The sequence below is a fragment of the Entelurus aequoreus genome, linkage group LG01 (assembly GCF_033978785.1).
Source record: "Entelurus aequoreus isolate RoL-2023_Sb linkage group LG01, RoL_Eaeq_v1.1, whole genome shotgun sequence".
Lineage (NCBI taxonomy): Eukaryota > Metazoa > Chordata > Actinopteri > Syngnathiformes > Syngnathidae > Entelurus > Entelurus aequoreus.
The window spans coordinates 76234728-76261431 of NC_084731.1; the positions used below are offsets into that span (position 1 = coordinate 76234728).

At 37.3% G+C, this 26704-nt stretch overlaps 1 protein-coding gene across 1 annotated transcript in view; it reads left to right on the forward strand.

The window, feature by feature from the left end:
- LOC133657360 (bile salt export pump-like) overlaps positions 1–26704 on the forward strand; it is an 85269-nt gene that overhangs the window by 44891 nt on the left and 13674 nt on the right. Inside the window, exons 22-26 of the mRNA XM_062058611.1 lie at positions 712–873; positions 16349–16552; positions 20304–20545; positions 20611–20767; positions 22124–22321. Of these exons, the coding sequence (XP_061914595.1) occupies positions 712–873; positions 16349–16552; positions 20304–20545; positions 20611–20767; positions 22124–22321 (963 nt within the window). The remainder of the gene's footprint in view (positions 1–711; positions 874–16348; positions 16553–20303; positions 20546–20610; positions 20768–22123; positions 22322–26704) is intronic.

The following is a 26704-nucleotide window of genomic DNA, read 5'->3' on the forward strand; positions in this document are numbered from 1 at the left end:
TTCACGTGAAATCAAAAGGTACCATACTTCGGTGATGTGCAACAAAGCAAAAACAAGGCGCTCAACAGTACAGTAAGGCCCTACTTCTCAAAAAGCGATAGCTCAATGCTAATTTATATTTGATTTGCCGTAGACATGCTACTGATTAGCATTAGCGGTTTGACATGATGACTTCAGCACCTCCAAGCTAAGGTGCGCGTTACTAACAAACAGCTGGCGTGTGATAAGTACACTACTTACAGTACAAACTATGATCACGTTGTAGGGCTCGACATAAGACTAGACTGGAACATTCAACTTATTGGCAAAGACTACTTCCCGACTACAGCAACACACTGTAATCGATACACTACTGCCATTTGACATCTTGGAATCGTAACTGTACGCAAAGTCTACTATATGAGACATATGAAAACAATCATTCACAACACACACTGTTGAAAATTGAAAGTACTGGTATCGATTCCCAAGTACTGGGAATTGGTACTGTAGCGATTCCGATGTGAAAAGTACCCGTCCATGACTACAAGAGAGAGTCTGAGGCCATCAGTGAACTCGGACATAAGTTCCAATAGATTTTGCGCCCCTGTAAAAGGCCGTACTGTACGAGAAGAGTACAAAACTGCAAAGTGGGGACCAGCTTTCCATCTTCTTTACTTCCTGTAAGTTAGTTCTCTGGATGACTTCATTCTTTCCTGTGTGTGTCATCAGGGTTATGCCTTCTCCAAGTCTGGAGAGCTGCTGACCCGCAGGTTACGTCGCCTAGGCTTCCGCGCCATGCTGGGCCAGGAGATTGGCTGGTTTGACGATCACAGGAACAGCCCCGGAGCGCTGACAACACGACTGGCGACCGACGCCTCGCAAGTACAAGGGGTAAGTAAGTAAGGCGGTGTTCAAGATGTTTGATACGTCGCGTCCTCTTCTTTAGGGAATTGCAGTAGCCGTGGTACTGATCGAGGGTGGTTAGTAGGGGTGTCAAAAAAAAAAAAAGTTTTAAATAAATAGCGATTCTTACTTTTAACGATGCTTTATATATATGTATACTGTATATATATATATATATATATATATATATATATATATATATATATATATATATATATATATATATATATATATATATATATATATACTATATATATACTATATATATATATAGTATATATACATATATATATATTAGAGTTGTACGGTATACCGGTATTAGTATAGTACCGCGATACTAATGAATCATTTTCGGTACTATACTCACTCTGGTCCGCCACTCCCCCGCCCCCGCGTCGTCGTCACGTCGTGACATTGCTGGTTTTACGAGCAGTGGCGCATGTTCGGCAGAGCACACACACAGAGTACTTACAAGCAGACACAGTGTGTAGACAGAAAAGGGAGAACAGACGCATTTTGGCTTAAAAACTAACAATGAAGGTGAAGTTATAACACTGAAACGCCCTCAGGAAGAGGCGCTTTAAAGGCCTACTGAAATGAATTTTTTAAATTTAAACTGGAATAGCAGATCCATTCTATGTGTCATACTTGATCATTTCGCGATATTGCCATATTTTTGCTAAAAGGATTTAGTAGAGAAAATCGAAGATAAAGTTCGCAACTTTTGCTCGCTGATAAAAAAGCCTTGCCTGTACCGGAAGTAGCGTGACGTCACAGGAGGCAATATTCCTCACAATTTTCCTTTGTTTACAATGGAGCGAGAGGGATTCGGAGCGACAAAGCGACGATTACCCCATTAATTTGAGCGAGGATGAAAGATTCGTGGATGAGGAACGTTAGAGTGAAGAACTAGAGGCAGTGCAGGACGTATCTTTTTTCGCTCTGACCGTAACTTAGGTACAAGCTGGCTCATTGGATTCCACACTCTCTCCTTTTTCTATTGTGGATCACGGATTTGTATTTTAAACCACCTCGGATACTATATCCTCTTGAAAATGAGAGTCGAGCACGCGAAATGGACATTCACAGTGACTTTTATCTCCACGACAATACAACGGTGACACACTTAGCTACTGAGCTAACGTGATAGCATCGTTCTCAAATGCAGATAGAAACAAAATACATAAATCCCTGACTGGAAGGATAGACAGAAGATCAACAATACTATTAAACCATGTACATGTAACTACACGGTTAATAATTCATAATTCAGTAGACCTTTAACAATGCTGTTGCTAACGACGCTAAGGCTAACTTAGCAACTTAGCAACCGGACCACACAGAGCTATGATAAAAACATTAGCTCTCCACCTACGCCAGCCAGCCCTCATCTGCTCCTCAACAGCTGTGCTCACCTGCGTTCCAGCGATCGACGGCGCGACGAAGGACTTCATCCGTGGGTTTGGCGGCTAGCATCGGCTAGGCGTCTGCTATCCAAGTAAGTAGTCCTTGTTGTGTTGCTACAGCCAGCCGCTAATACACCGATCCCACCTACAACGTTCTTCTTTGCAGCCTCCATTGTTCATTAAACAAATTGCAAAAGATTCACCAACACAGATGTCCAGAATACTGTGGAATTATGAAATGAAAACAGAGCTTTTTCTACGGGCTCCGAATACTTCCCTTGCCCTCGTGATGTCACACGCATACGTCAGCATAATAAAACGTTTTTAACCGGAAGTGTGGCGGGAAATTTAAAATTGCACTTTATAAGTTAACCCGGCCGTATCGGCATGTGTTGCAATGTTAAGATTTCATCATTGATATATAAACTATCAGACTGCGTGGTCGGTAGTAGTGGGTTTCAGTAGGCCTTTAAGACATGGCTAGCTAGCTTGCGGCTAACGTCCATCCTCCGTCGACAGTGTTTTAGCTACTTCTAAGTCACTAATCCTCGCCTCCATGGCGACAAATAAAGTATGTTTCTTACAAGTAACATTATCACTGCAGGACGAGGAATAGTTAAACATGCTTCACTACACACCGTAGCTCACCGGCATCAAAATGTAAACAAATGCCATTGGTGGATCTACACCTGACATCCACTGTAATGATATCAAGTTCAGGAGTATATCTGGTCGATACTACTATGATTACGTCAATATTTTTTGGCATCACAACATCTTCTTTTGTTTTTTTAAAATTCATATTATGTTAAAGGCCTACTAAAATGAATTTTTTTTTATTTAAACGGGGATAGCAGATCCATTCTATGTGTCATACTTGATCATTTCGCGATATTCCCATATTTTTGCCGAAATGATTTAGTAGAGAACATTGACGATAAAGTTTTGGTCGCTGATAAAAAAGCCTTGCCTGTACCGGAAGTAGCGTGACGTCACAGGTTGAAGGGCTCCTCACATTTCCCCATTGTTTACACCAGCAGCTAGAGCGAGAAAGCGACGATTACCCCATTAATTTGAGCGAGGATGAAAGATTTGTGGATGAGGAACGTGAGAGTGAAGGACTAGAGTGCAGTGCAGGACGTATCTTTTTTCGCTCTGACCGTAACTTAGGTACAAGGGTTCATTGGATTCCACACCTTCTCATTTTTCTATTGTGGATCACGGATTTGTATTTTAAACCACCTCGGATACTATATCCTCTTGAAAATGAGAGTCGAGAACGCGAAATGGACATTCACAGTGACTTTTATCTCCACGACAATACATCGGCGAAGCTCTTTAGCTATTGAGCTAACGTGATAGCATCGGGCTTAAATGCAGATAGAAACAAAATAAATAAACCCCCGACTGGAAGGATAGACAGAAAATCAACAATACTATTAAACCATGGACATGTAACTACAGAGTTAATGCTTTCCAGGCTGGCGAAGCTTAACAATGCTGTTGCTAACGACGCCATTGAAGCTAACTTAGCTACGGGACCTCACGGAGCTAACGTGATAGCATCGGGCTTAAATGCAGATGGAAACAAAAGAAATAAACCCCTGACTGGAAGGATAGACAGAAGATCAACAATACTATTAAACCATGGACATGTAAGTACACGGTTAATGCTTTCCAGCCTGGCGAAGCTTAACAATGCTGTTGCTAACGAAGCCATTGAAGCTAACTTAGCTACGGGACCTCGTCAGAGCTATGATAAAAACATTAGCTCTCCACCTACGCCAGCCCTCATCTGCTCATCAACACCCGTGCTCACCTGCGTTCCAGCGATCGACGGAGCGACGAAGGACTTCACCCGATCATAGATGCGGTCGGCGGCTAGCATCGGATAGCGCGTCTGCTATCCATCTCAAAGTCCTCCTGGTTGTGTTGCTGTAGTCCGCCGCTAATACACCGATCCCACCTACAGCTTTCTTCTTTGCAGTCTTCATTGTTCTTTAAACAAATTGCAAAAGATTCACCAACACAGATGTCCAGAATACTGTGGAATTTTTCGATGAAAACAGAGCTTTTTGTATTGGATCCAATGGGATCCAATGGGAACTTCCGTTCCAACCATTGACGTCACGCGCATACGTCATCATACATAGACGTTTTCAACCGGAAGTTTCGCGGGAAATTTTAAATTGCACTTTATAAGTTAAGCCGGCCGTATTGGCATGTGTTGCAATGTTAAGATTTCATCATTGATATATAAATTATCAGACTGCGTGGTCGGTAGTAGTGGGTTTCAGTAGGCCTTTAATATAGTAAGGAAATATGACCCTGGACACATGACGACTTTGAATATGACCAATGTATGATCCTGTAACTACTTGGTATCGGTGTGATACCCAAATGTGTGGTATCATCCAAAACTAATGTAAAGTATCAAACAACAGAAGAATAAGTGATTATTACATTTTAACAAAAGTTTGGACAGAACATGTTAAAAGAGAAAGTGAGCAGCTATTAACAGTAAATGAACAAGTGGATTAATAATTAATTGTCTACCACTTGTCCTTTATAATGTTGACAAAATAATAGAATGATAAATGACACAATATGTTACTGCATATGTCAGCAGACTAATTAGGAGCCTTTGTTTGTTTACTTACTACTAAAAGACAAGTTGTCTAGTATGTTCACTATTTTATTTAAGGACAAACTTGCAATAATAAACATATGTTTAATGTACCCTAACATTTTTTGTTAAAATAAGGCCAATAATGCAATTTTTTTGTGGTATATATATATATATATATATATATAGGTTTCATAATACACCTCACGGTGCAACCTGGACACATCATCAGTGATTCTCCCGGGGTCATAGGGTGTTTCGGGTCTTAATCAAACACCCTCTCCCGGGCGACCCAGCCGAGGGTGATCAGTCCCTCGACTTGTGTCCAGGTAGCGCTCCACGCCACGCGTCCCCCCTCCGACGGTCTGCCCCGGGGTTGCGCCGGTGGTGCTTGGAAGTTCCAGGCACTGTGGGGAGTGTGCCTGGGTCCTCCTCCATCTCATCAGGGCCGTACAAGGTACTGGCCCTGTGCGTTGCACCACGGGTTTCCTCAGGCAGCCTATCTTGATCTTATGAGTCTTCAGGGTTTTTCGCAGTGTTATATGGGTGCTCCCTTGCGGGAGCTGCAGCTTGGGATGCTACCCCTCCCTGCCCCGGTTGCCGTCTTTCCGGGCTGTCAACTGTCTCTCCAGTTGTCACCACTCTTTCAGGGTTGTCATCCAGCCTCTTCCTGGAAGTCAATGGTGATGCCATACTGGATCGGTTTCATAATACACCTCACGGTTAGTGAGGTGTATTATATATATACACTAGTTAAATATTATATATACACTATATATTATATATATACACTAGTTATATATATATATAACTAGTGTTGTCCCGATACTTTTATATATATATATATATATATATATATATATATATATATATATATATATATATATAAAATATATATATATAATATATGTATATATATATATATATATATATATATATTTTATATATATATATATATATATATATTATATATATATATATATATATATATATATATATATTTTATATATATATATATATATATATATATATATATATATATATATATATATATATATATATATATATATATATATATATATATATATATATATATATATATATATATATATATATATATATATATATATATATATATATATATATATATATACATATATTATATATATATATTTTATATATATATATATATATATATATATATATATATATATATATATATATATATATATATATATATATATATATATATATATATATATAATAATAATAATAATGGATTAGATTTATATAGCGCTTTTCTAGACACTCAAAGCGCTTCACAGAGAAGTGAGAACACAGTGAGAGGGAAGTCACTCAGGATACCAGACGGCATGGCCAGAACACTTGTGCTGGAGGCGTTCGGAAAGAGCGAGTGAACTGGCCAACTGCAGCTGAAAGGAAAGAATGGGATATGTTTGACCGTGATGTCGACCAGGTGCTGGAAGCGGCGATCGCAGGAGACGTGGGAAAGAAGCTCAAGGCTATGTCCTCGATAATCTGGAGTATTGGCGCTGATCGCTTCGGAAAGAAACAACAAAAAGGCAGAGTAAACATCCAGCCCAAGGAAAACAGACGCCTGAAGGAGATAGCAATCCTTAGAGGAGATCTGCGTAGGCTTAAGAAGGCCTTTCGTGAAGCAACAGCAGATGAGAAACCAGCTCTCACAGAATTGCGAAACGGCCTGAGGGAGCGCATTAAGATCTTGCGACGAGCTGAGTGTCACCGCAGGAACAGGAAGCGGCGGTTGAAGGAAAGGGTGGCCTTCACAAAGAACCCATTCAACTACCTGTCGAAACTCCTGGGTGACAAAAGATCAGGAGAGTTGAAAGCAACAAAGGAAGAGGTGGAGGAGCACCTTCGGCAGGTCCACAGCGATCCCAGGAGGGGGGACACTTTGGAGGAGATGGAGAGGCTCATTAAACCAGCTGAACCAACTATTCCTTTTAAGGCGGAGGAACCAAGCTGGCAAGAAGTCAACAGCTTCCTCAAGAAGGCAAGAGGAAAATCAGCCCCAGGGCCGAACGGCATCTCGTACAATGTTTACAAGCATTGCGAAAGGCTCAGGAAACGACTCTGGAAGCTGCTGACGGTGGCGTGGAGGAAGAACTTCCTTGCTGATGAATGGCTGGTGGCTGAGGGGTGCTTCATCCCTAAGGAAGAAAACTCTTCAGGGATTAAGCAATTCCGTACCATCTCCCTCCTCAATGTGGAAGCTAAGCTCTTCCTGGGGATTCTGGCGAAGAGGTTAACCACCTTCATGTTGGATAATGGCTACATGGATACTTCAGTTCAAAAAGGTGGCATTCCAGGGGTATCTGGCTGTCTCGAACACACCAGCGTAATATCCAAGATCATCGAGGATGCAAAGAGGAACCACGGAGACCTAGCAGTCTTGTGGCTTGATCTAACAAATGCCTATGGAACGATACCCCACAAGTTAGTGGAGCTGACTTTGAAGACCTACCACATACCAGAGCGATTCCAGAAACTCTTGCGTCAGTACTTTGACGGATTCAACATGCGATTCACCTGCGGAGAATTCACCACCAACTGGCAGAGACTCGAAGTGGGCATTGTCACTGGCTGCACAATTTCAGTGATTTTATTTTCTGCAGCCATGAATCTTCTTGTCAAGTCGGCAGAGAAGTTCGGTCGAGGCGCAGTCCTTGCAAGCGGAATCCAGATGCTGCCCATTAGAGCGTTCATGGACGACCTTACCATCACAGCAAGATCAGTGCCAGAAGGAAGATGGATTTTGGAGGACCTGATTGAGCTCACCAATTGGGCAAGGATGGAGTTCAAACCGGCAAAGTCCAGAAGCCTAGTTCTGAAGAAAGGGCGTGTTCAGGACCAGTTTCGCTTCAAGATCAGGGAGAACATCATCCCAACTGTCCAAGAGAAACCTGTGAAGTGCTTGGGGAAGTGGTATAGGGCAGACCTCAATGACCGGCTGAGTGTGAGAGAAATGCTTAGCCAAGCAGAAGCCTGGATGACATCCCTCGAAAAGAGCGGCCTCCCGGGCAAGTATAAGGCCTGGGGTTACCAACATGGGGTTCTCCCCCGTCTGCTCTGGCCACTCCTGGTTTATGAGGTACCTGTATCCACAGTTGAGAGTCTGGAGAAAAAGTTGAACACCTACTTGAGGAGATGGCTGGGTGTCCCAAGAAGCTTCTGTTCCATTGGACTGTACAGCACAGGAAGCAAGCTACAGCTGCCAATAACATCAGTGGTGGAGGAGTACAAGGTGACAAAAACACGCCAGGCCATGATGCTACGAGACAGCAAAGACAAGCGAGTACGGCAGGCAGGCATTGTCGTCAGGTCAGGCAGAAAGTGGTTAGCCAGCAAAGCACTGAGGGAGGCGGAGGATCGACTGCATCACGCGGACATTGTGGGATCAGTAGCCCAGGGAAGACTTGGTCTGGGTTGCTCATCCAGAACAAGATGGAACAAAGCTGACCCAAAGGAGCGGCGAGGCTTGGTGCAGAGGGAGGTCCGAAAGGCTGAGGAGGAAAGCCGGTATGTCAAGGCAGTAGCCATGAAAAAACAGGGCAGCTGGACTAGATGGGAGAGTGTAAAAGACAGATCTCTAACCTGGCAGGACATCTGGAGCATGGAAGGCTACCGGATCAGGTTCCTGCTGTGTTCTACATATGATGTCCTGCCCACCCCATCAAACCTCCATACTTGGGGAATGGTAGAGAGCCCCAGCTGCACACTCTGCGGGAAGATAGCTAACCTGGAGCATGTCCTCTCCTCTTGTCACTCAAGCTTAGCAGATGGCAAGTTCCGGTGGCGTCATGACCAGATCCTTGCTCAGCTGGCAGAAGGTGTTGAGCAGGCCAGGAAGAGGACAAGGCAGCTCTCTAATGGGCCACGCTTCATCCACTTCGTCAGGGCAGGTGAAAGCGCAGCAGCAGGAGGGAGGAACAAAGGAGTTCTGGCCACAGCAAACGACTGGGAGATGCGGGCCGACCTGAAGAAGCAGCTCAAATTCCCAGAGGAGATAGCCCACACTACCCTGAGACCTGATATTGTTCTGTGGTCTAGAGGAACCAAACAGGTGGTGCTTATCGAGCTGACAGTACCTTGGGAAGAGAGGATGGAGGAGGCGTACGAACGCAAGCTCAAGAAGTACCAAACCCTCATCCTCGAGAGCCAGCACAATGGATGGAAGGCCTGGAACCTACCGGTGGAGGTGGGCTGTAGAGGCTTTGCGGGGCGGTCGCTCTGGAGAGCACTCGGACTGCTAGGGATCGAGGGGCTGGCTAGGAAGCGGCTGGTAGCCAACATCACTAAAAGGGCAGAGGAAGCATCGCGCTGGATTTGGTTACAAAGAAAGGTGCGGTGGCAGAGCCGACCTACTGAAGGACTAGGGACATAGAGTTGGGTGGCATTCAGCGGGGGTAGATCCAGGACGCTGGATCTGCCGTCGAGCCCCTCCGAAGCGTCATGGGCTTAATTCGACGAAACGTTGATGACGGGGGGTGCCCATTTGAGAATCTGCTGATGCCAACCAACTCATGTCCAGTTGAAGTATGCGGTCAAGCTTAGTTTTGGCTCAGGGAGGAGGACGTCCCTGCCATGCAGAGTCCCGCCGGTGCCTTGATGGAAGGAGAGATGAAGAGAGCGAGGCCACAGGCTCACAGATGGTGCAGGGGCGAGTACCTGTAAAGGTGAGCCAGTTGCGATACCCTTATCGTATTTTGCATATATATATATAATAATAATAATAATAATGGATTAGATTTATATAGCGCTTTTCTAGACACTCAAAGCGCTTCACAGAGAAGTGAGAACCCATCATTCATATTTACAACTCATTCATTCATCATTCATTCTCCGGTGTGAGCGGCACCGGGGGCAAGGGTGAAGTGTCCTGCCCAAGGACACAACGGCAGCGATTTTGGATGGTAAGAGGCGGGGAGCGAACCTGCAACCCTCAGGTTTCTGGCACGGTTGCTCTACCCACTACGCCATACCGCCCCTATATATATATATATATATATATATATATATATATATATATATATATATATATATATATATATATATATAATATATGTATATATATATATATATATATATATATATATATATATATATATATATATATATATATATATATATATATTTTATATATATATATATATACATATATATTTTATATATATATATATATATATATATATATATATATTTTATATATATATATATATATATATATATATATATATATATATATATATATATATATATATATATATATATATATATATATATATATATATATATATATATATATATATATATATATATATATATATATATATATATATATATATATATATATATATATATATATATGTACTAGTGTTGTCCCGATACTTTTATATATATATATATATATATATATATATATATATATATATATATATATATATATATATATATATATATATATATATATATATATATATATATATATATATATGGAGTTTTTTCAATCTGTCCTGTACATGGCAAATCATATTGTTGAGAGCCACATCGCAGTTATAGTTTCCCTCAGAGGGCCGCTTTTAACAGTGAGTAATATATGAATATACATGTATATATATAATACATTAACAATATTTATACATATACAATATAGATAAACATTTTTTTTTGTTTTTCAATGTTTTAGTGTCTTACTGTATATGGAAAAAAACAGGACCAAAGTTGATATTATGGTAAAAAACTCACTCGGCGGAATTTACTCAGTGGCCTAGTGGTTAGAGTGTCCGCCCTGAGATTGGTAGGTTGTGAGTTCAAACCCCGGCCGAGTCATACCAAAGACTATAAAAATGGGACCCATTATTACCTCCCTGCTTGGCACTCAGCATCAAGGGTTGGAATTGGGGGTTAAATCACCAAAAATGATTCCCGGGTGCGGCACCACTGCTGCCCACTGCTCCCCTCACCTCCCAGGGGGTGACCAAGGGGATGGGTCAAATGCAGAGGACAAATTCACCACACCTAGTGTGCTTGTGACAATCATTGGTACTTTAACTTTAACTTAAACCGTAAAATCTAATGTCAGTTTTACAGTCTACAATTTGATTGGTAATTAGTTTTGAAATCGTAAGTCAAGCAGATATTTAAGTACAGTATTTATCTTTATTTTAACAAAAAATATTTTTGGAATACATGATAATATTTTGATTTTGATAATATTGAATTTTAAAACATATGCAATTGCATGCAGTACATGATTTTTAATGTCAAAAGGGAAATAATTATATTTAGTAAGAAAATATTAAGCATTTTATTAATGCATATTATTTCCAGGCTTTCGCGGGCCACGTAAAATAATGTAGCGGGCCAGATTTGGCCCCCAAACCTTGAGTTTGACACCTGTAATGTACAAACCCCGTTTCCATATGAGTTGGGAAATTGTGTTAGATGTAAATATAAACGGAATACAATGATTTGCAAATCATTTTCAACCCATATTCAATTGAATATGCTACAAAGACAACATATTTGATGTTCAAACTGATAAACATTATTTTTTTTGCAAATAATCATTAACTTTAGAATTTGATGCCAGCAACACGTGACAAAGAAGTTGGGAAAGGTGGCAATAAATAATGATAAAGTTGAGGAATGCTCATCAAACACGTATTTGGAACATCCCACAGGTGAACAGGCAAATTGGGATCAGGTGGGTGCCATGATTGGGTATAAAGGTAGATTCCATGAAATGCTCAGTCATTCACAAACAAGGATGGGGCGAGGGTCACCACTTTGTCAACAAATGCGTGAGCAAATTGTTGAACAGTTTAAGAAAAACCTTTCTCAACCAGCTATTGCAAGGAATTTAGGGATTTCACCATCTACGGTCAGTAATATCATCAAAGGGTTCAGAGAATCTGGAGAAATCACTGCACGTAAGCAGCTAAGCCCGTGACCTTCGATCCCTCAGGCTGTATTGCATCAACAAGCGACATCAGTGTGTAAAGGATATCACCACATGGGCTCAGGAACACTTCAGAAACCCACTGTCAGTAACTACAGTTGGTTGTTACATCTGTAAGTGCAAGTTAAAACTCTCCTATGCAAGGCAAAAACCGTTTATCAACAACACCCAGAAACGCCGTCGGCTTCGCTGGGCCTGAGCTCATCTAAGATGGACTGATACAAAGTGGAAAAGTGTTCTGTGGTCTGACGAGTTCACATTTCAAACTGTTTTTGAAAACTGTGGACGTCGTGTCCTCCGGACCAAAGAGGAAAAGAACCATCCGGATTGTTATAGGCGCAAAGTTGAAAAGCCAGCATCTGTGATGGTATGGGGGTGTATTAGTGCCCAAGACATGGGTAACTTACACATCTGTGAAGGCGCCATTAATGCTGAAAGGTACATACAGGTTTTGGAGCAACATATGTTGCCATCCAAGCAACATTACCATGGACGCCCCTGCTTATTTCAGCAAGACAATGCCAAGCCACATGTTACATCAACGTGGCTTCATAGTAAAAGAGTGCGGGTACTAGACTGGCCTGCCTGTAGTCCAGACTTGTCCCCCATTGAAAATGTGTGGCGCATTATGAAGCCTAAAATACCACAACAGAGACCCCCGGACTGTTGAACAACTTAAGCTGTACATCAAGCAAGAATGGGAAAGAATTCCACCTGAGAAGCTTAAAAAATGTGTCTCCTCAGTTCCCAAACGTTTACTGAGTGTTGTTAAAAGGAAAGGCCATGTAACACAGTGGTGAACATGCCCTTTCCCAACTACTCTGACACGTGTTGCAGCCATGAAATTCTAAGTTAATTATTATTTGCAAAAAAAAATAAAGTTTATGAGTTTGAACATCAAATATGTTGTCTTTGTAGTGCATTCAACTGAATATGGGTTGAAAAGGATTTGCAAATCATTGTATTCCGTTTATATTTACATCTAACAAAATTTCCCAACTCATATGGAAACGGGGTTTGTAGATGACCACATCTGCTGTACAGATTTACTTTAGAAAATAGAAGTGTTGGATACGTTTCTTGTTGTCTAATTTGTATTTGACTTCATTAAACGTTTGGGTTGAATTTTATTAAACAAAACCATTTTTTTTAAAGAAATGGATCAGAGCTGTTTATCTATTTTATGCAGGAATGAAGTTAATCATAGAACTGGCACCCAATGTTATTAAAAACGTTCCATCAAGCGGTCGCACTGGCTTCGTAGCTTACCAAAGTCGTACTAAAACATTTTGACAGATTTTTGAGCGCCGTGTTTAATGTTCTATATTCTCACTGAAACATCAATGTTCTGGTGTTGCTTGCTTACCCATACTTGCTAGCGTCATTCATTGAACAGGGGGTGTCAACCTGCAGTCCACATGTATATCTTATTTGTGACTGCCATCTACTGGTCACACTTATCTTCACACCTTGAACCAAATAAAATTGCTTCAAGGTCGGTAAGCACAACCAGAATTTATACGTACATTAGGCGCACCGGGTTATAAGGCGCACTGTCCATTTTTGAGAAAATAAAAGGATTTTAAGTGCGCATTTTAGTATAAAAAATACAGTATTTTTTAAGGCAATTCAAACCCCTTTATTTATATTTATACAGCACTATTAACAACCAAACTGTTTCGAGAGTAAAAAGTAATTAATTTAAAAGCATTTAAAACAAAACAAGTAAAAAACAAATCAATAAAAAATAGAATAAAACAATAAAAGACACACAATACTCACGCCGATTTTAAAGCCAGAGAATAAAAGTGGGTTTTAAGACGAGACTTCAATCAATCAATCAATCAATCAATCAAAGTTGACTTATAAATCCCTTAATCACAAATGTCTCAAAGGGCTGCACAAGCCACAACGGCATACTTCCTTAAGAGACTTAATACATTCAACAGTGGGGGCCGTTCTGACAAGAGGGGGCAGAACATTCCAAAGTTAAGGACCCACAACAGAGAAGGCCCTGTCTCCCCTAGTCCTAAGCGTCGTTTTAGGCCCCACTAGTTGGAACTGGCCCTGGGGCGTACATCTGGATGAGGTCCGTGATGTACTTTGGGGCCGGTCCATTCAAAACTTAAAAAACAAATAGTAAGATTTTCAAATCAATTCTAAAACGAACAATTTTTGCCTCATTCCTGCGTGTGACTGAAGCATTAAGGAGTGGGACTATCCAGGGCTAGCTGCAGTGTGCTCAAACAACCACCGGATGGCCTCTGTGAGCAGATAATACTCTATCATCTTTTTGGGACTTTTTAGGTCGGTAGTGCGTTCTCGGTTCTTCAGTCTCGCTCTAAAGCGGTTGTGTGGAACTTGTTTTCATGAAGGGCCACATCGCAGTCATGGCTGCCCTCAGAGGGCCACTTGTAACAGTGAATGTAAGAATGTAAAAATATAAACGCCACATTGTACAAATTGATGGATAACTTGCTTTGAAATTGTAAGTCAAGGTGACAAAAGCAGATATTTAATTATTTATTGTTATTTTTACAAACTATCATACGGTATATAATAATTAGAGGTGCTAAAAAATGTTTTTGAACAGTTCTTTTTCTCTATCTTCTTGTTATGGGACATTCATCCTTCGCTGTTGCCATTCCTAATATAAAGTAGTGTAAAGATCTAACTTATATCTGTCAGTAAACTCACCATGAAAGTGCTAAAACATACCGGTGTAGTGAGTTTGTATTATTCACTCAAGGAAATGTTTTTTAGCACATTCGAATCCCAAATTTTTTTGTAATTTTCAAAAATCAAATGTATTTTTTTTTTTTTGGCGAAATAATTAAAAAAAACAACAATTTTTTTAGGCCATCTCTATGCTTACTTGGTGCACATATGTGTCATACGTCAGCAACCAAAAGGTTTTGTAACCTGTAAGCTGTTTTGTTAAGGTGTTGTTATTATTATATCAAATAGTACATTGCAAAAATCAGTTTGAATCGAGTATCGATTATGAATCAAATCCTCACCCCAAGAATCGGAATTGAATGGCGAGGTGCCCAAAGATTCACACCAATAACAATTGAATATTTGTTTGTATATAAAAGTTTAAAACATATAAAATTTCATGTATTACATAATTTTTTTCTGTCAAAATGGAAACAATGAACACATTTACAGTATTTTCCGGACTATAAGGCAAACTTAAAATTATTTATTTTCCTCAAAACTCGACAGTGCGCCTTATAACCCGGTGCGCCTAAAGTACGGAATAATTATAGTTTTGCTTACCGACCTCGAAGCAATTTTATTTGGTACATGGTGTAATGATAAGTGTGACCAGTAGATGTCAGTCACACACAAGAGATACGTGTAAACAAGATGACAATATCACTCAAGTAAACACCACCAACATTTTATATGGTCCATTTAAAATATAGAACATTACACACGGCGCTGGAAAAATCTATCAAAACGTTTTAGTACGACTTTGGTAAGCTATGAAGCCGCACCGCTTGATAGATTGTACTGTGCTTCAACATACGAGTATTATTATGGTGTGTGTATAAGGTAAGACCTATTATCTGCCGTTTTGTTTCACAAGATTATGCAAAAGCAACTTTTCTTACCTTCTGGTACCTGCTGATCTGTATTTGGGATCTGCATGAATCCGCCTTTGTAGATACGCTTCTTCTTTTTCTCTATCTACTTGTTATGGGACATTCATCCTCCTCTCTTGCCATTTCTAATATAAAGTAGTGTAAAGTTCTTACTTATATCTGTCAGTAAACTCACCATGAAAGCGTTAAAACATACCGGTGTAGTGAGTTTACATTATTCACCCAAGGAACTTTAGTTATTAGAGAGTTTTTTCACGGTACACATTTCCTCTGCTGCTCCGTTATTGATGGAAGTAAAGTCTGAATGTCATTACAACAGTTAGCTCCATCTTTTGACACTTCTTCCACTACCGTCCTTGCACGCTACACCGCTACGACAAAGATGACGGGGAGAAGACGCTGTCGAAGGTGAGCCACGTAAATAAGACCGCCCACAAAACGGCGCATCCTGAAGCGACTGTCAGAAAGCGGCTTGAAGATGATCTGTAAAACATCATCTATGCAACATTTTGACCAAAGAACCATCATCACATGTCATGTAGACCAGTGGTGCCCAACCACCGGTGCGCCTTATATATGAAAATACACCATTCATCGGCAGTGCGCCTTATAATCCGGTGCGCCCTATGGTCCGGAAAATACGGTAGTAAGAAAGATGAAGTAACCACATTAATCCCAGGCTTTCGCAGGCCACATTAAATGACGTGTCGGGCCGGATCTGGCCCCCGGGCCTTGAGTTTGACACTTGTCAACTAACCCAGACCTATTCTACTTGTTGGAGACGTCCGCTCTACAGGCTGCATGTTTGTCTCTAAAGGCCACCGGCTCCCAGATCGGCATGATCGTCAACTCTCTGACCAACATCGGGGTGGCCATCCTCATGTCCTTCTACTTCAGCTGGAAGCTCACGCTGCTCATCCTGTGCTTCCTGCCCTTCATCGCTCTGTCAGGCGGCTTCCAGGCCAAGATGCTCACCGGCTTTGCCAAGGAGGACAAGGAAGCCATGGAGTCTGCAGGACGGGTCAGCATATTCTTCACTCACCACTCGCACCGTCAGCACATTCACTTCCCCACCAGTGAGGAACGTCCTCACGCCGAATCGTCATACCTTAGTTGAGGAGCAATCAGTCTATTTTTAGCTCCTCGCCCCAGCTTCCCTCCATCGCTGTGCACACGCGGCAGTCAGTGTGGGAGACGTGCTGGCTGCCAGCTACTCTATACACCACCCGTCTTTGAAGGGCTGCCATGATGCTGGAAGCTCCCTCTGGGGTGCGGAAAGATGGAATACGTTCACTGAGGGGGAAAAAAAAAAAAAGGTTATCAAGTCAATTGCTTTTTCATCCCGTTACACTTTTGGAAAGATGGAAGTTAAGAAAACCTAAACTATTCAATATACTGTAGCTGGACTTATCTGGTAACTATGGATGGTCAAATGGGACAAAATTAAATAAATAAATTTACGAATATTACTTAAATGTGTTATTAGTTGACTATAATTGGAATTAATTGATTAATTGATAATGTATTGAATTAATTATTTCATCATTTCTTTATTTTATGTGTTGTTAAATGTGTCAATTCTTATTTAATTATTTATTAAGATATTTGATTATTTAATTAAACTGTAAATAACAAATAATTATATTAATTATGGAGTTCATTGTTTCACGATTTAATCATTTATTTTTAATTATTAATTTAATGATTTAATGAACCCGTGTGTTAGTATGGACGGTCAAATGGGACACAATTAAATAAATACATTTAAAAATATTACTTAAATGTGTTATTAGTTGACTATAATTGGAATGCGTGCGTTATTACATGTGTCATTAATCATTTAATAATTCATTGAATTCATTATTCCAGAATGTAATCACATACTTCATCATTTCTTAATTTTATGTGTTATTAAAAGTGTCAATTATTATTTAATTATTTATTAAAATGTATGATTATTAATTTTATTAAACTGTAAATAACTAATATGTTTTTATTAATTATGGAGTTCATTGTTTCGCAATTTAATTATTTATTTTTAATGATTTATTTAATGATTTAATGAACCTGTGTGTTAGTATGTAGGATCAAATGGGACAAAATTAAATACATTTATTTAAAAATATTACTGAAATGTGTTATTAGTTGACTATAGTTGGAATGATTGTGTTATTAAATGTGTCATTAATCATTTAATAATTTATTGAATTCATGATATCAGAATGTAATCACATATTTCATAATTTCTTTATTTTATATATTAAATGTGTCAATTATTCTTTAATTATTTATTAAGATATTTGATTATTTAATTAAACTGTAAATAACTAATAATTTGATTAATTATGGAGTTAATTGTTTTGCCATTTAATGATTTATTTGTAATAATTTATTCAATGAACACAGTATGGAGGGTCAAATGGGAAAAAAAAGTAGTAAATACATTTACGAATATTACTCAAAAGTGTTATTAGTTGACTATAATTGGAATTAATTACATTAATGTGTTATTACATGTGTCATTAATCATTTAATTATTTATTGAATTCATTATTCCAGAATGTAATAATTATATAATAATAATAATATAATATCCATCCATCCATCCATTTTCTACCGCTTATTCCCTTCGGGGTCGCAGGGGGCGCTGAAGCCTATCTCAGCTACTATCGGGCATATAATATATGATTATTTATTTAATTACATTGTAAATAACTAAAAATGTTATTAATTATGGAGTTCATTGTTTCGCGATTTAATTATGTATTTTTAATGATTTATTTAATGATTTTATGAACCCGTGTGTTAGTACGGAGGGTCAAATAGGATAAAATTAAATACATGTATTTAAAAATGTTAGTTAAATGTGTTATTAAATTACTATGTTTGGAATTAATGTGTTATTACATGTGTCATTAATCATTTAATCATTTATTGAATTCATTATTCCAGAATGTAATCTCATATTTCATAATTTCTTTATTTTATTTGTTATTACATGTGTATTTATTAAGATATTTGATTATTTATTTAATTAAACTGTAAATAACTAATAATTGTATTAATTATGGAGTTTATTGTTTTGCGATTTAAATATATATTTTTAATGATTTATTTAATGATTTAATGAACCTGTGTGTCAGTATGGAAGGTCAAATGGGACAAAATTAAATAAATACATTTACGAATATTACTTAAATATGTTATTAATTGACTATAATTGGAATTAATGTGTTATTACATGTGTAATTAATCATTTAATTATTTAATAATTTATTGAATTCATTATTCCAGAATATAATCACATATTTCATCAAATCTTTATTTTATGTGTAATTAAATGTGTGAATTATTATTTAATTATTATAATAATTATATAATAATTATATAATAATTATATAATATATGATTATTTATTTAGTTAAACTGTAAATAACTAATAATTGTATTAATTATGGAGTTCATTGTTTTGCGATTTAATTATATTTGTTTAATGATTTAATGAACCAGTTTGGAGGGTCAAATGGGACACAATTAAATAAATAAATCTTTCAATAATTCCTTAAATGTTTGTAAATTAATTATAATGGGAATTAATGGGGTTAAATTAATTTAATTAAGTGAAATTAATTTAAAAAATTAACAAGTGAAATAAATGCAAATAAATAAATACAAATGAATGAAATTAATCTAAAAAAATAATTAAAAACAATGAAAACACTTTAGTAAAATATTCAATATATCATAAAATAATTATTTAAATCGTGAAATAATCAAAGCAATAATAATTGAGTGAATCAATAATCCATTAAATATCAAAATAATGTATTAAATTGTTAAATAAAATGCACCTTTACATTAAATACATTCATGACACATGTATATTTTATTCCAATTATAATGAATAAGTAATTATTTAAAGATGTATTAATTTATTTAATTGTGTCTTAATTGACCCTCCATATAGGATAGGATAGACTTTATCCCACAATGGGGAAATAATGGGGTTGCAGTGCAGATTCAAAAAGTTCACCAAAAATGAGGTAAAACCACATGAAAACAAGAAAGGAAACATTAAAGGACACAAAGGAGGACATACAAGAGGACAGAGCTGTTGCAACCAGCTGCCACTTCAGCTCAGCGGCACCATTTTTACATACAGCAACAAAAGTAAAAGACAATGAAAAACTAAAGTGTACTAATCATCTACTAACTTGTAGTAAATACACTACCGTTCAAAAGTTTGGGGTCACCCAAACAATTTTGTGTAATAGCCTTCATTTCAAAGAACAAGAATAGACTGTCCAGTTTCAGATGAAAGTTCTCTTTTTCTGGCCATTTTGAGCGTTTAATTGACCCCACAAATGTGATGCTCCAGAAACTCCATCTGCTCAAAGGAAGGTCAGTTTTGTAGCTTCTGTAACGAGCTAAACTGTTTTCAGATGTGTGAACATGATTGCACAAGGGTTTTCTAATCATCAATTAGCCTTCTGAGCCAATGAGCAAACACATTGTACCATTAGAACACTGGAGTGATAGTTACTGGAAATGGGCCTCTATACACCTATGTAGATATTGCACCAAAAACCAGACATTTGCAGCTAGAATAGTGATTTACCACATTAGCAATGTATAGAGTGTATTTCTTTAAAGTTAAGACTAGTTTAAAGTTATCTTCATTGAAAAGTACAGTGCTTTTCCTTCAAAAATAAGGACATTTCAATGTGACCCCAAACTTTTGAACGGTAGTGTATGTTTTTTCATCATGCCAGATCTCAGGCGAAGCCCTCAACAACATTCGCACCATCGCTGGTCTGGGCAAGGAGAAGAACTTTGTGGACATGTACAACGCACAGCTGGATGCTCCGTACAAGGCAGCTTTGAAGAAGGCTAACGTCTACGGCGCTTGTTACGGTTTCGCCCAATGTGTCGTCTTCTTGACCAACTCCGCCTCGTATCGCTTCGGGGGCTACTTGGTACGCCAAGAAAAGCTCCATTTCAGCTTGGTGTTCAGGTAAAGAGACAAGGTTGGAAGCTGTCTGTGGAATGTTAGCGCTGGTGTGTTTTCTTCTGGTGCAGGGTCATCTCTGCCATCGTCACCAGCGGTACAGCCCTGGGCAGAGCTTCCTCCTACACTCCCGACTATGCCAAGGCCAAGATTTCTGCCGCACGCTTCTTTCAGCTGCTGGATCGCATGCCTAAGATCAGCGTCTACAGTAACAATGGACAGAAATGGGTATGTCTCAATGTACTGTACATAGGGATGGATACGGTACCGAGGGCGGTATGTAAACTTTTGATCGCAACTGTATGTTATATATATATATATATATATATATATATATATATATATATATATATATATATATATATATATATATATATATATATATATATATATATATATATATATATATATATATATATATATATGTCTATGTGTATGTAGACATATACATATATATGAATATATATATATACAGTATATATAAATATATATAAAAATATATGAATGTATATGTACTGTATATATGTGTATATATATATATAATATATATATATATATATATATATATATATATATATATATATATATATATATATATATATATATATATATATATATATATATATATATATACATTATATATAAATATATATAACAATATAGGAATTTATATGTATATATGTGTATACAGTATATATATATATATGTATATATATATATATATATATATATTTATATATATGTGTATGTATACATATACATATATATGAATATATATATACAGTATATATAAATATATATAAAAATATATGAATGTATATGTACTGTATATATGTGTATATATAATATATATATATATATATATATATATATATATATATATATATATATATATATATATATATATATATATATATATATATATATATATATATACAGTATATATAAATATATATAAAAATATATGAATGTATATGTATATATGTGTATATATATATATATATATATACATATATATATATATATTTTTATATATATATATATATATATATATATATATATATATATATATATATATATATATATATATATATATATATATATATATATATATATATATATATATATATATATATATATATATATATATATATATATTGTATATATATATATATATATATATATATATATTGTTTAATATATCCACATAATGTATTGCAATAGCATTTGGGGTGCTACTTGGCATTCATACCTTTATAAAATCTTATTAATCCAAAACAAGTTCTTTAAAATAATGACTTTTTCCATTAGACTGTCGTCAACTGCTCCACTTTAAAAAATAAATAAAATAAAATAATAGAATTTTATATTTTATATATAAAATTGTCAAACATTTTTTTTTTTTTTTAAACAAAAACAAAACAGTACTATGTCCGATACTTTACTTCCAATAAAGTGAGCAGTCAGAATGCAAAAATAGAAAATGATCAATAGCTTTTACGCTGTGTTGTTGAGTCTAACCGGTTTGTTGACAGAATGTATTCCTGAAACCAAGGTTTTTGCACCCTGTTGCTTGCTCCCCAGGAGAACTTCCAAGGGAACCTGGAGTTCATTGACTGCAAGTTCACTTACCCCACCAGACCAGACATCCAGGTCCTCAATGGGTTGAATGTGGCGGTGAAGCCCGGCCAGACCTTGGCCTTTGTGGGCAGCAGCGGCTGTGGAAAGAGCACCAGTGTGCAGCTCCTGGAGAGGTTTTATGACCCCGACAAGGGCAAAGTGGTGAGATTCTGCACATGCATAAACACTAACCTGTACTCTACATTAACTATACATGCATGAATCGTACACAATGTATCCCCCTGGTCATCCACAATTGTTAATGTTCCTTTAATGATATAAGAGTCAATGTATGCTTTAGAACAACTTTATAGGAAAAGGCTTTGCTACTCATCTTAAACTGAACTTTCCCGGAGCTCTGTAGGCTATTTCATCTGTACAGAAGAAGGATCGTAAGTTTAATAGTTTTCTTTTTATTCAGCGAGAATGCTAACCCAGCATGTTGTTGCTGTTAAAATATGAGTGGAATTTTTAGGGGTGTCCCGATCCAATATTATTATGGGATATTGGTATGAGATTATATCAGCTTGCATGTAAAATCTTCAATATAAGTGCTCCAATATGAAAGGTAAACATGCTGGGCTATAGGCTACTAGGCGCTAGCAGCTACACAACAGCTAAGCTCACAAAATAGCACACAAGCTAGACATATTTAATAAGTAGGTGTGTCCAAATCTGATATTGATATTTGATATCGGTTCGATATCAGCAAAAAAACAAAACAAGTATTGAATTTCTATCAACTTGCATCTAAACATTTTGATATGTCTTTGTGTCGAACTTTGACATCTATGTCCTCCAATAAGTATTTTCTTCTATTTTAGTCAAGTCATTTCCAAAAGGTAAACATGCTGGGCTATAGGCTGCTAGGAGCTAGCAGCTACACAACAGCTAAGAACACAATAGCACACAAGCTAGGCATACGTAATAATTGAACACATTTGTCAATAGGAATTATAGTTACATATTACTTATACATTCAACGTCTCCTAGGCAGAAGTGTATTAGAAAGTATCGAGTAACAAAACTTTCTGCGTCATGAGCTTAACCTAATTAATTATTGCGGTCACTAGGTGTCGCCAAACACAATTACCACTCCACTTTAATTTAAAAACAGCCTAACTCTATTCCAGATGGTTAATAATAAATAGTGTTTTTCATACCTACCATTGTTCTTTAAAAAAAAAACTAATTTCACTTGATTAAACCTTTTCAAATATTCCACACTACAAAATTAAAAAAGTATGTATGATTCCTGCTGATATCATATCATATCAATATCGGTATCAGCCAATACCCAAGGCTCCAATACCGGTATCGTACCGGAAATGAAAAAGTTGTACCGGGACACCCTTGGTAATTTTAGCATGTAGCTCACATAGCTAGCTAGTGCTGCTAACGCGTGTGTCCTCCTGTCCCTGGCAGGGGTGTCCAAAACTTTTGGAGATGGGGGTGGGTGGGTGGGGGGACGCTCTGGGCTTAAAAAAATTGTCCGAGGGTCAAGAGCCGACTGATTGCAAAGTAACTATATGTGTATATATATATATATGCACTTCTAATAATGGATATATAATTAATAATTATGATAATTGGTTATTAAGAGTACGTGAAAGTTTGACTCTTATCTTGTTTACTTCCGTGACAATCTCCTTAAAGTTTTGTAATCAATCAGAAATATCAAGCAGCTAAAATGTGCCAAACATGGATAAGTGTGGAGGGAGTGTTTTGCATTTTTCCCATCATACCTTGTAACGGATTTAAGTGGGTGTAACTTAGATTTTTTTAAATATTGATTAGACGTGTTTTATAATATACAGAAAGTTAAATGAGCAGGTTGTGTTATGTGTGACCATGTTTGTTGACTTTTTGTGCTGGTTGATATATTTTTCTTGCACCATGACTAGGGAAGGTTGTTTGGAATTGGGTCAAAAAAGTATATGCAGTGCTATTTATCTTTGTCAGTATAATTAATGGTTAAGGTAATTTTTATGGTGACATAATGGCAACTATCAGACCCCTGGCTATTTGTACATGATATGCATACACCGTTTCCCGCCATTTATTGAGGGCCAAATTGAAGATGCCGGCGGACCGCATTTGGCCGTAGTTTGGAAACCCCCAGTGTACAGTACAGGTCAAAAGTTTGGACACACCTTCTCATTCAATAGGTTTTCTTTATTTTCATGACTGTTTTCATTGTAGATTGACACTGAAGGCATCAAAACTATGAATGAACACATGTGGAGTTATGTACTTAACAAAAAAAGGTGAAATAACTGAAAACATAATCTAGTTTATTCAAAATAGCCACCCTTTGCTCTGATTACTGCTTTGCACACTCTTGGCATTCTCTCGATGAGCTTTCAAGCACACCTGTGAAGTGAAAATCATTTCAGGTGACTACCTCTTGAAGCTCATCGAGAGAATGCCAAGAGTGTGCAAAGCAGTAATCAGAGCAAAGGGTGGCTATTTTGAAGAAACTGGAATATAAAACATGTTTTCAGTTATTTCACCTTTTTTTGTCAAGTACATAACTCCACATGTGTTCATTCATAGTTTTGATGCCTTCAGTGACCAGTGTTAGGTTAGTTACTGAAAACCAGTAACTAGTTACAGTTACTAGTTACTTTATTTCAAAAGTAACTCAGTTACTAACTCAGTTACTTACACCAAAAAGAAATGCGTTACTGCGAAAAGTAACTATTTAGTTACTTCTTCTACTTTTTTTTTTTTTAAGCTCCCATTAATGCCCTTTTAGCCTTCATTTCAATACTGTTATTGCACTGGAGAATAATACAATGTGTTGATCAACTTGACATGCATTTGCATCACTGAACTCTGCTAAGCAATGTGGTCTACATACAACACACAAAGACAAAGATATGTTTCAAAGGGCCAATTTATTTCAGGCCAGAAGAAATTGACAAAACTAATTTAAATAGCTGCAACATAACATACACTACCGTTCAAAAGTTTGGGGTCACCCAAACAATTTTGTGGAATAGCCTTCATTTCTAAGAACAAGAATAGCCTGTCGAGTTTCAGATGAAAGTTCTCTTTTTCTGGCCATTTTGAGCGTTTAATTGACCCCACAAATGTGATGCTCCAGAAACTCAATCTGATCAAAGGAAGGTCAGTTTTGTAGCTTCTGTAACGAGCTAAACTGTTTTCAGATGTGTGAACATGATTGCACAAGGGTTTTCTAATCATTAATTAGCCTTCTGAGCCAATGAGCAAACACATTGTACCATTAGAACACTGGAGTGATAGTTACTGGAAATGGGCCTCTATACACCTATGTAGATATTGCACCAAAAACCAGACATTTGCAGCTAGAATAGTCATTTACCACATTAGCAATGTATAGAGTGTATTTCTTTAAAGTTAAGACTAGTTTAAAGTTATCTTCATTGAAAAGTACAGTGCTTTTCCTTCAAAAATGAGGACATTTCAATGTGACCCCAAACTTTTGAACGGTAGTGTACATAAGTAACAAACAGCATAATAACACTAACACTAACCACGTTAAACCCAGATTCCGAACTAACAAAGGTCTTAACTCCTTCTCTTTCTATGCCACATCAATATGGAATGCACTCCCAACAGGTGTAAAATAAAGGGCATCTCTATCCTCCTTCAAAACCGCACTAAAAGAACACCTCCAGGCAACTACAACCCTAAACTAACACCCTCCCTTCCACATAATACCTCTTCGGGTTGTAAATAATCAAATGTAGACACTTTGTCTTATACTTTCTGATCTCTCTCTCTCTCTATGTCCACTACTTGCTGTACAGATCCTACCAAGTCAGACCTACACTGTTTCAATGTCCATTTCTCTGATGATGCAATTGTTGATGACATTGCTGATATCAACCAAACCTAACACCCCTCATATCCCACACCCCGGATTGTAAATAATGTAAATAATTCAATGTATATACTCTGATGATTATCTTTTGTGATGACTGTATTATGATGTTAGTATATATCTGTATCATGAATCAATTTAAGTGGACCCCGACTTAAACAAGTTGAAAAACTTTTTGGGGTGTTACCATTTAGTGGTCAATTGTACGGAATATGTACTGTACTGTGCAATCTACCAATAAAAGTTTCAATCAATCAATCAATCAACAACATAGCTGTAAACCTGGCTTCCCCTAAGGAAGGCACACGTGACATACACAGAGCCTAACCAGGCATATTTGAATTGTTGTTTTGGGCAGTAGACGGGATCTTTGATCCAAGACACAACTTACATTTAACTAAATTGTTATTTTCTTTGTGCTCGACAAAAGAAAAGAAGTGAGAATATCTCATACTTGCCAACCCTCCCGAATTTCAGTGCCTCTCCCCAGGACAACCATTCTCCCCAATTTCTCCCCAATTTCTCCCCAATTTCTCCCGATTTCCAGCCGGACTTAAGGCACGCCCCCTCCAGGTCCGTGCAGACCTGAGTGAGGACAGCCTGTCGTCACGTCCGCTTGGCCAACCAAAAAGTAACCACAGAACACTATACCGTATAGTCGTATAGCAGGGGTG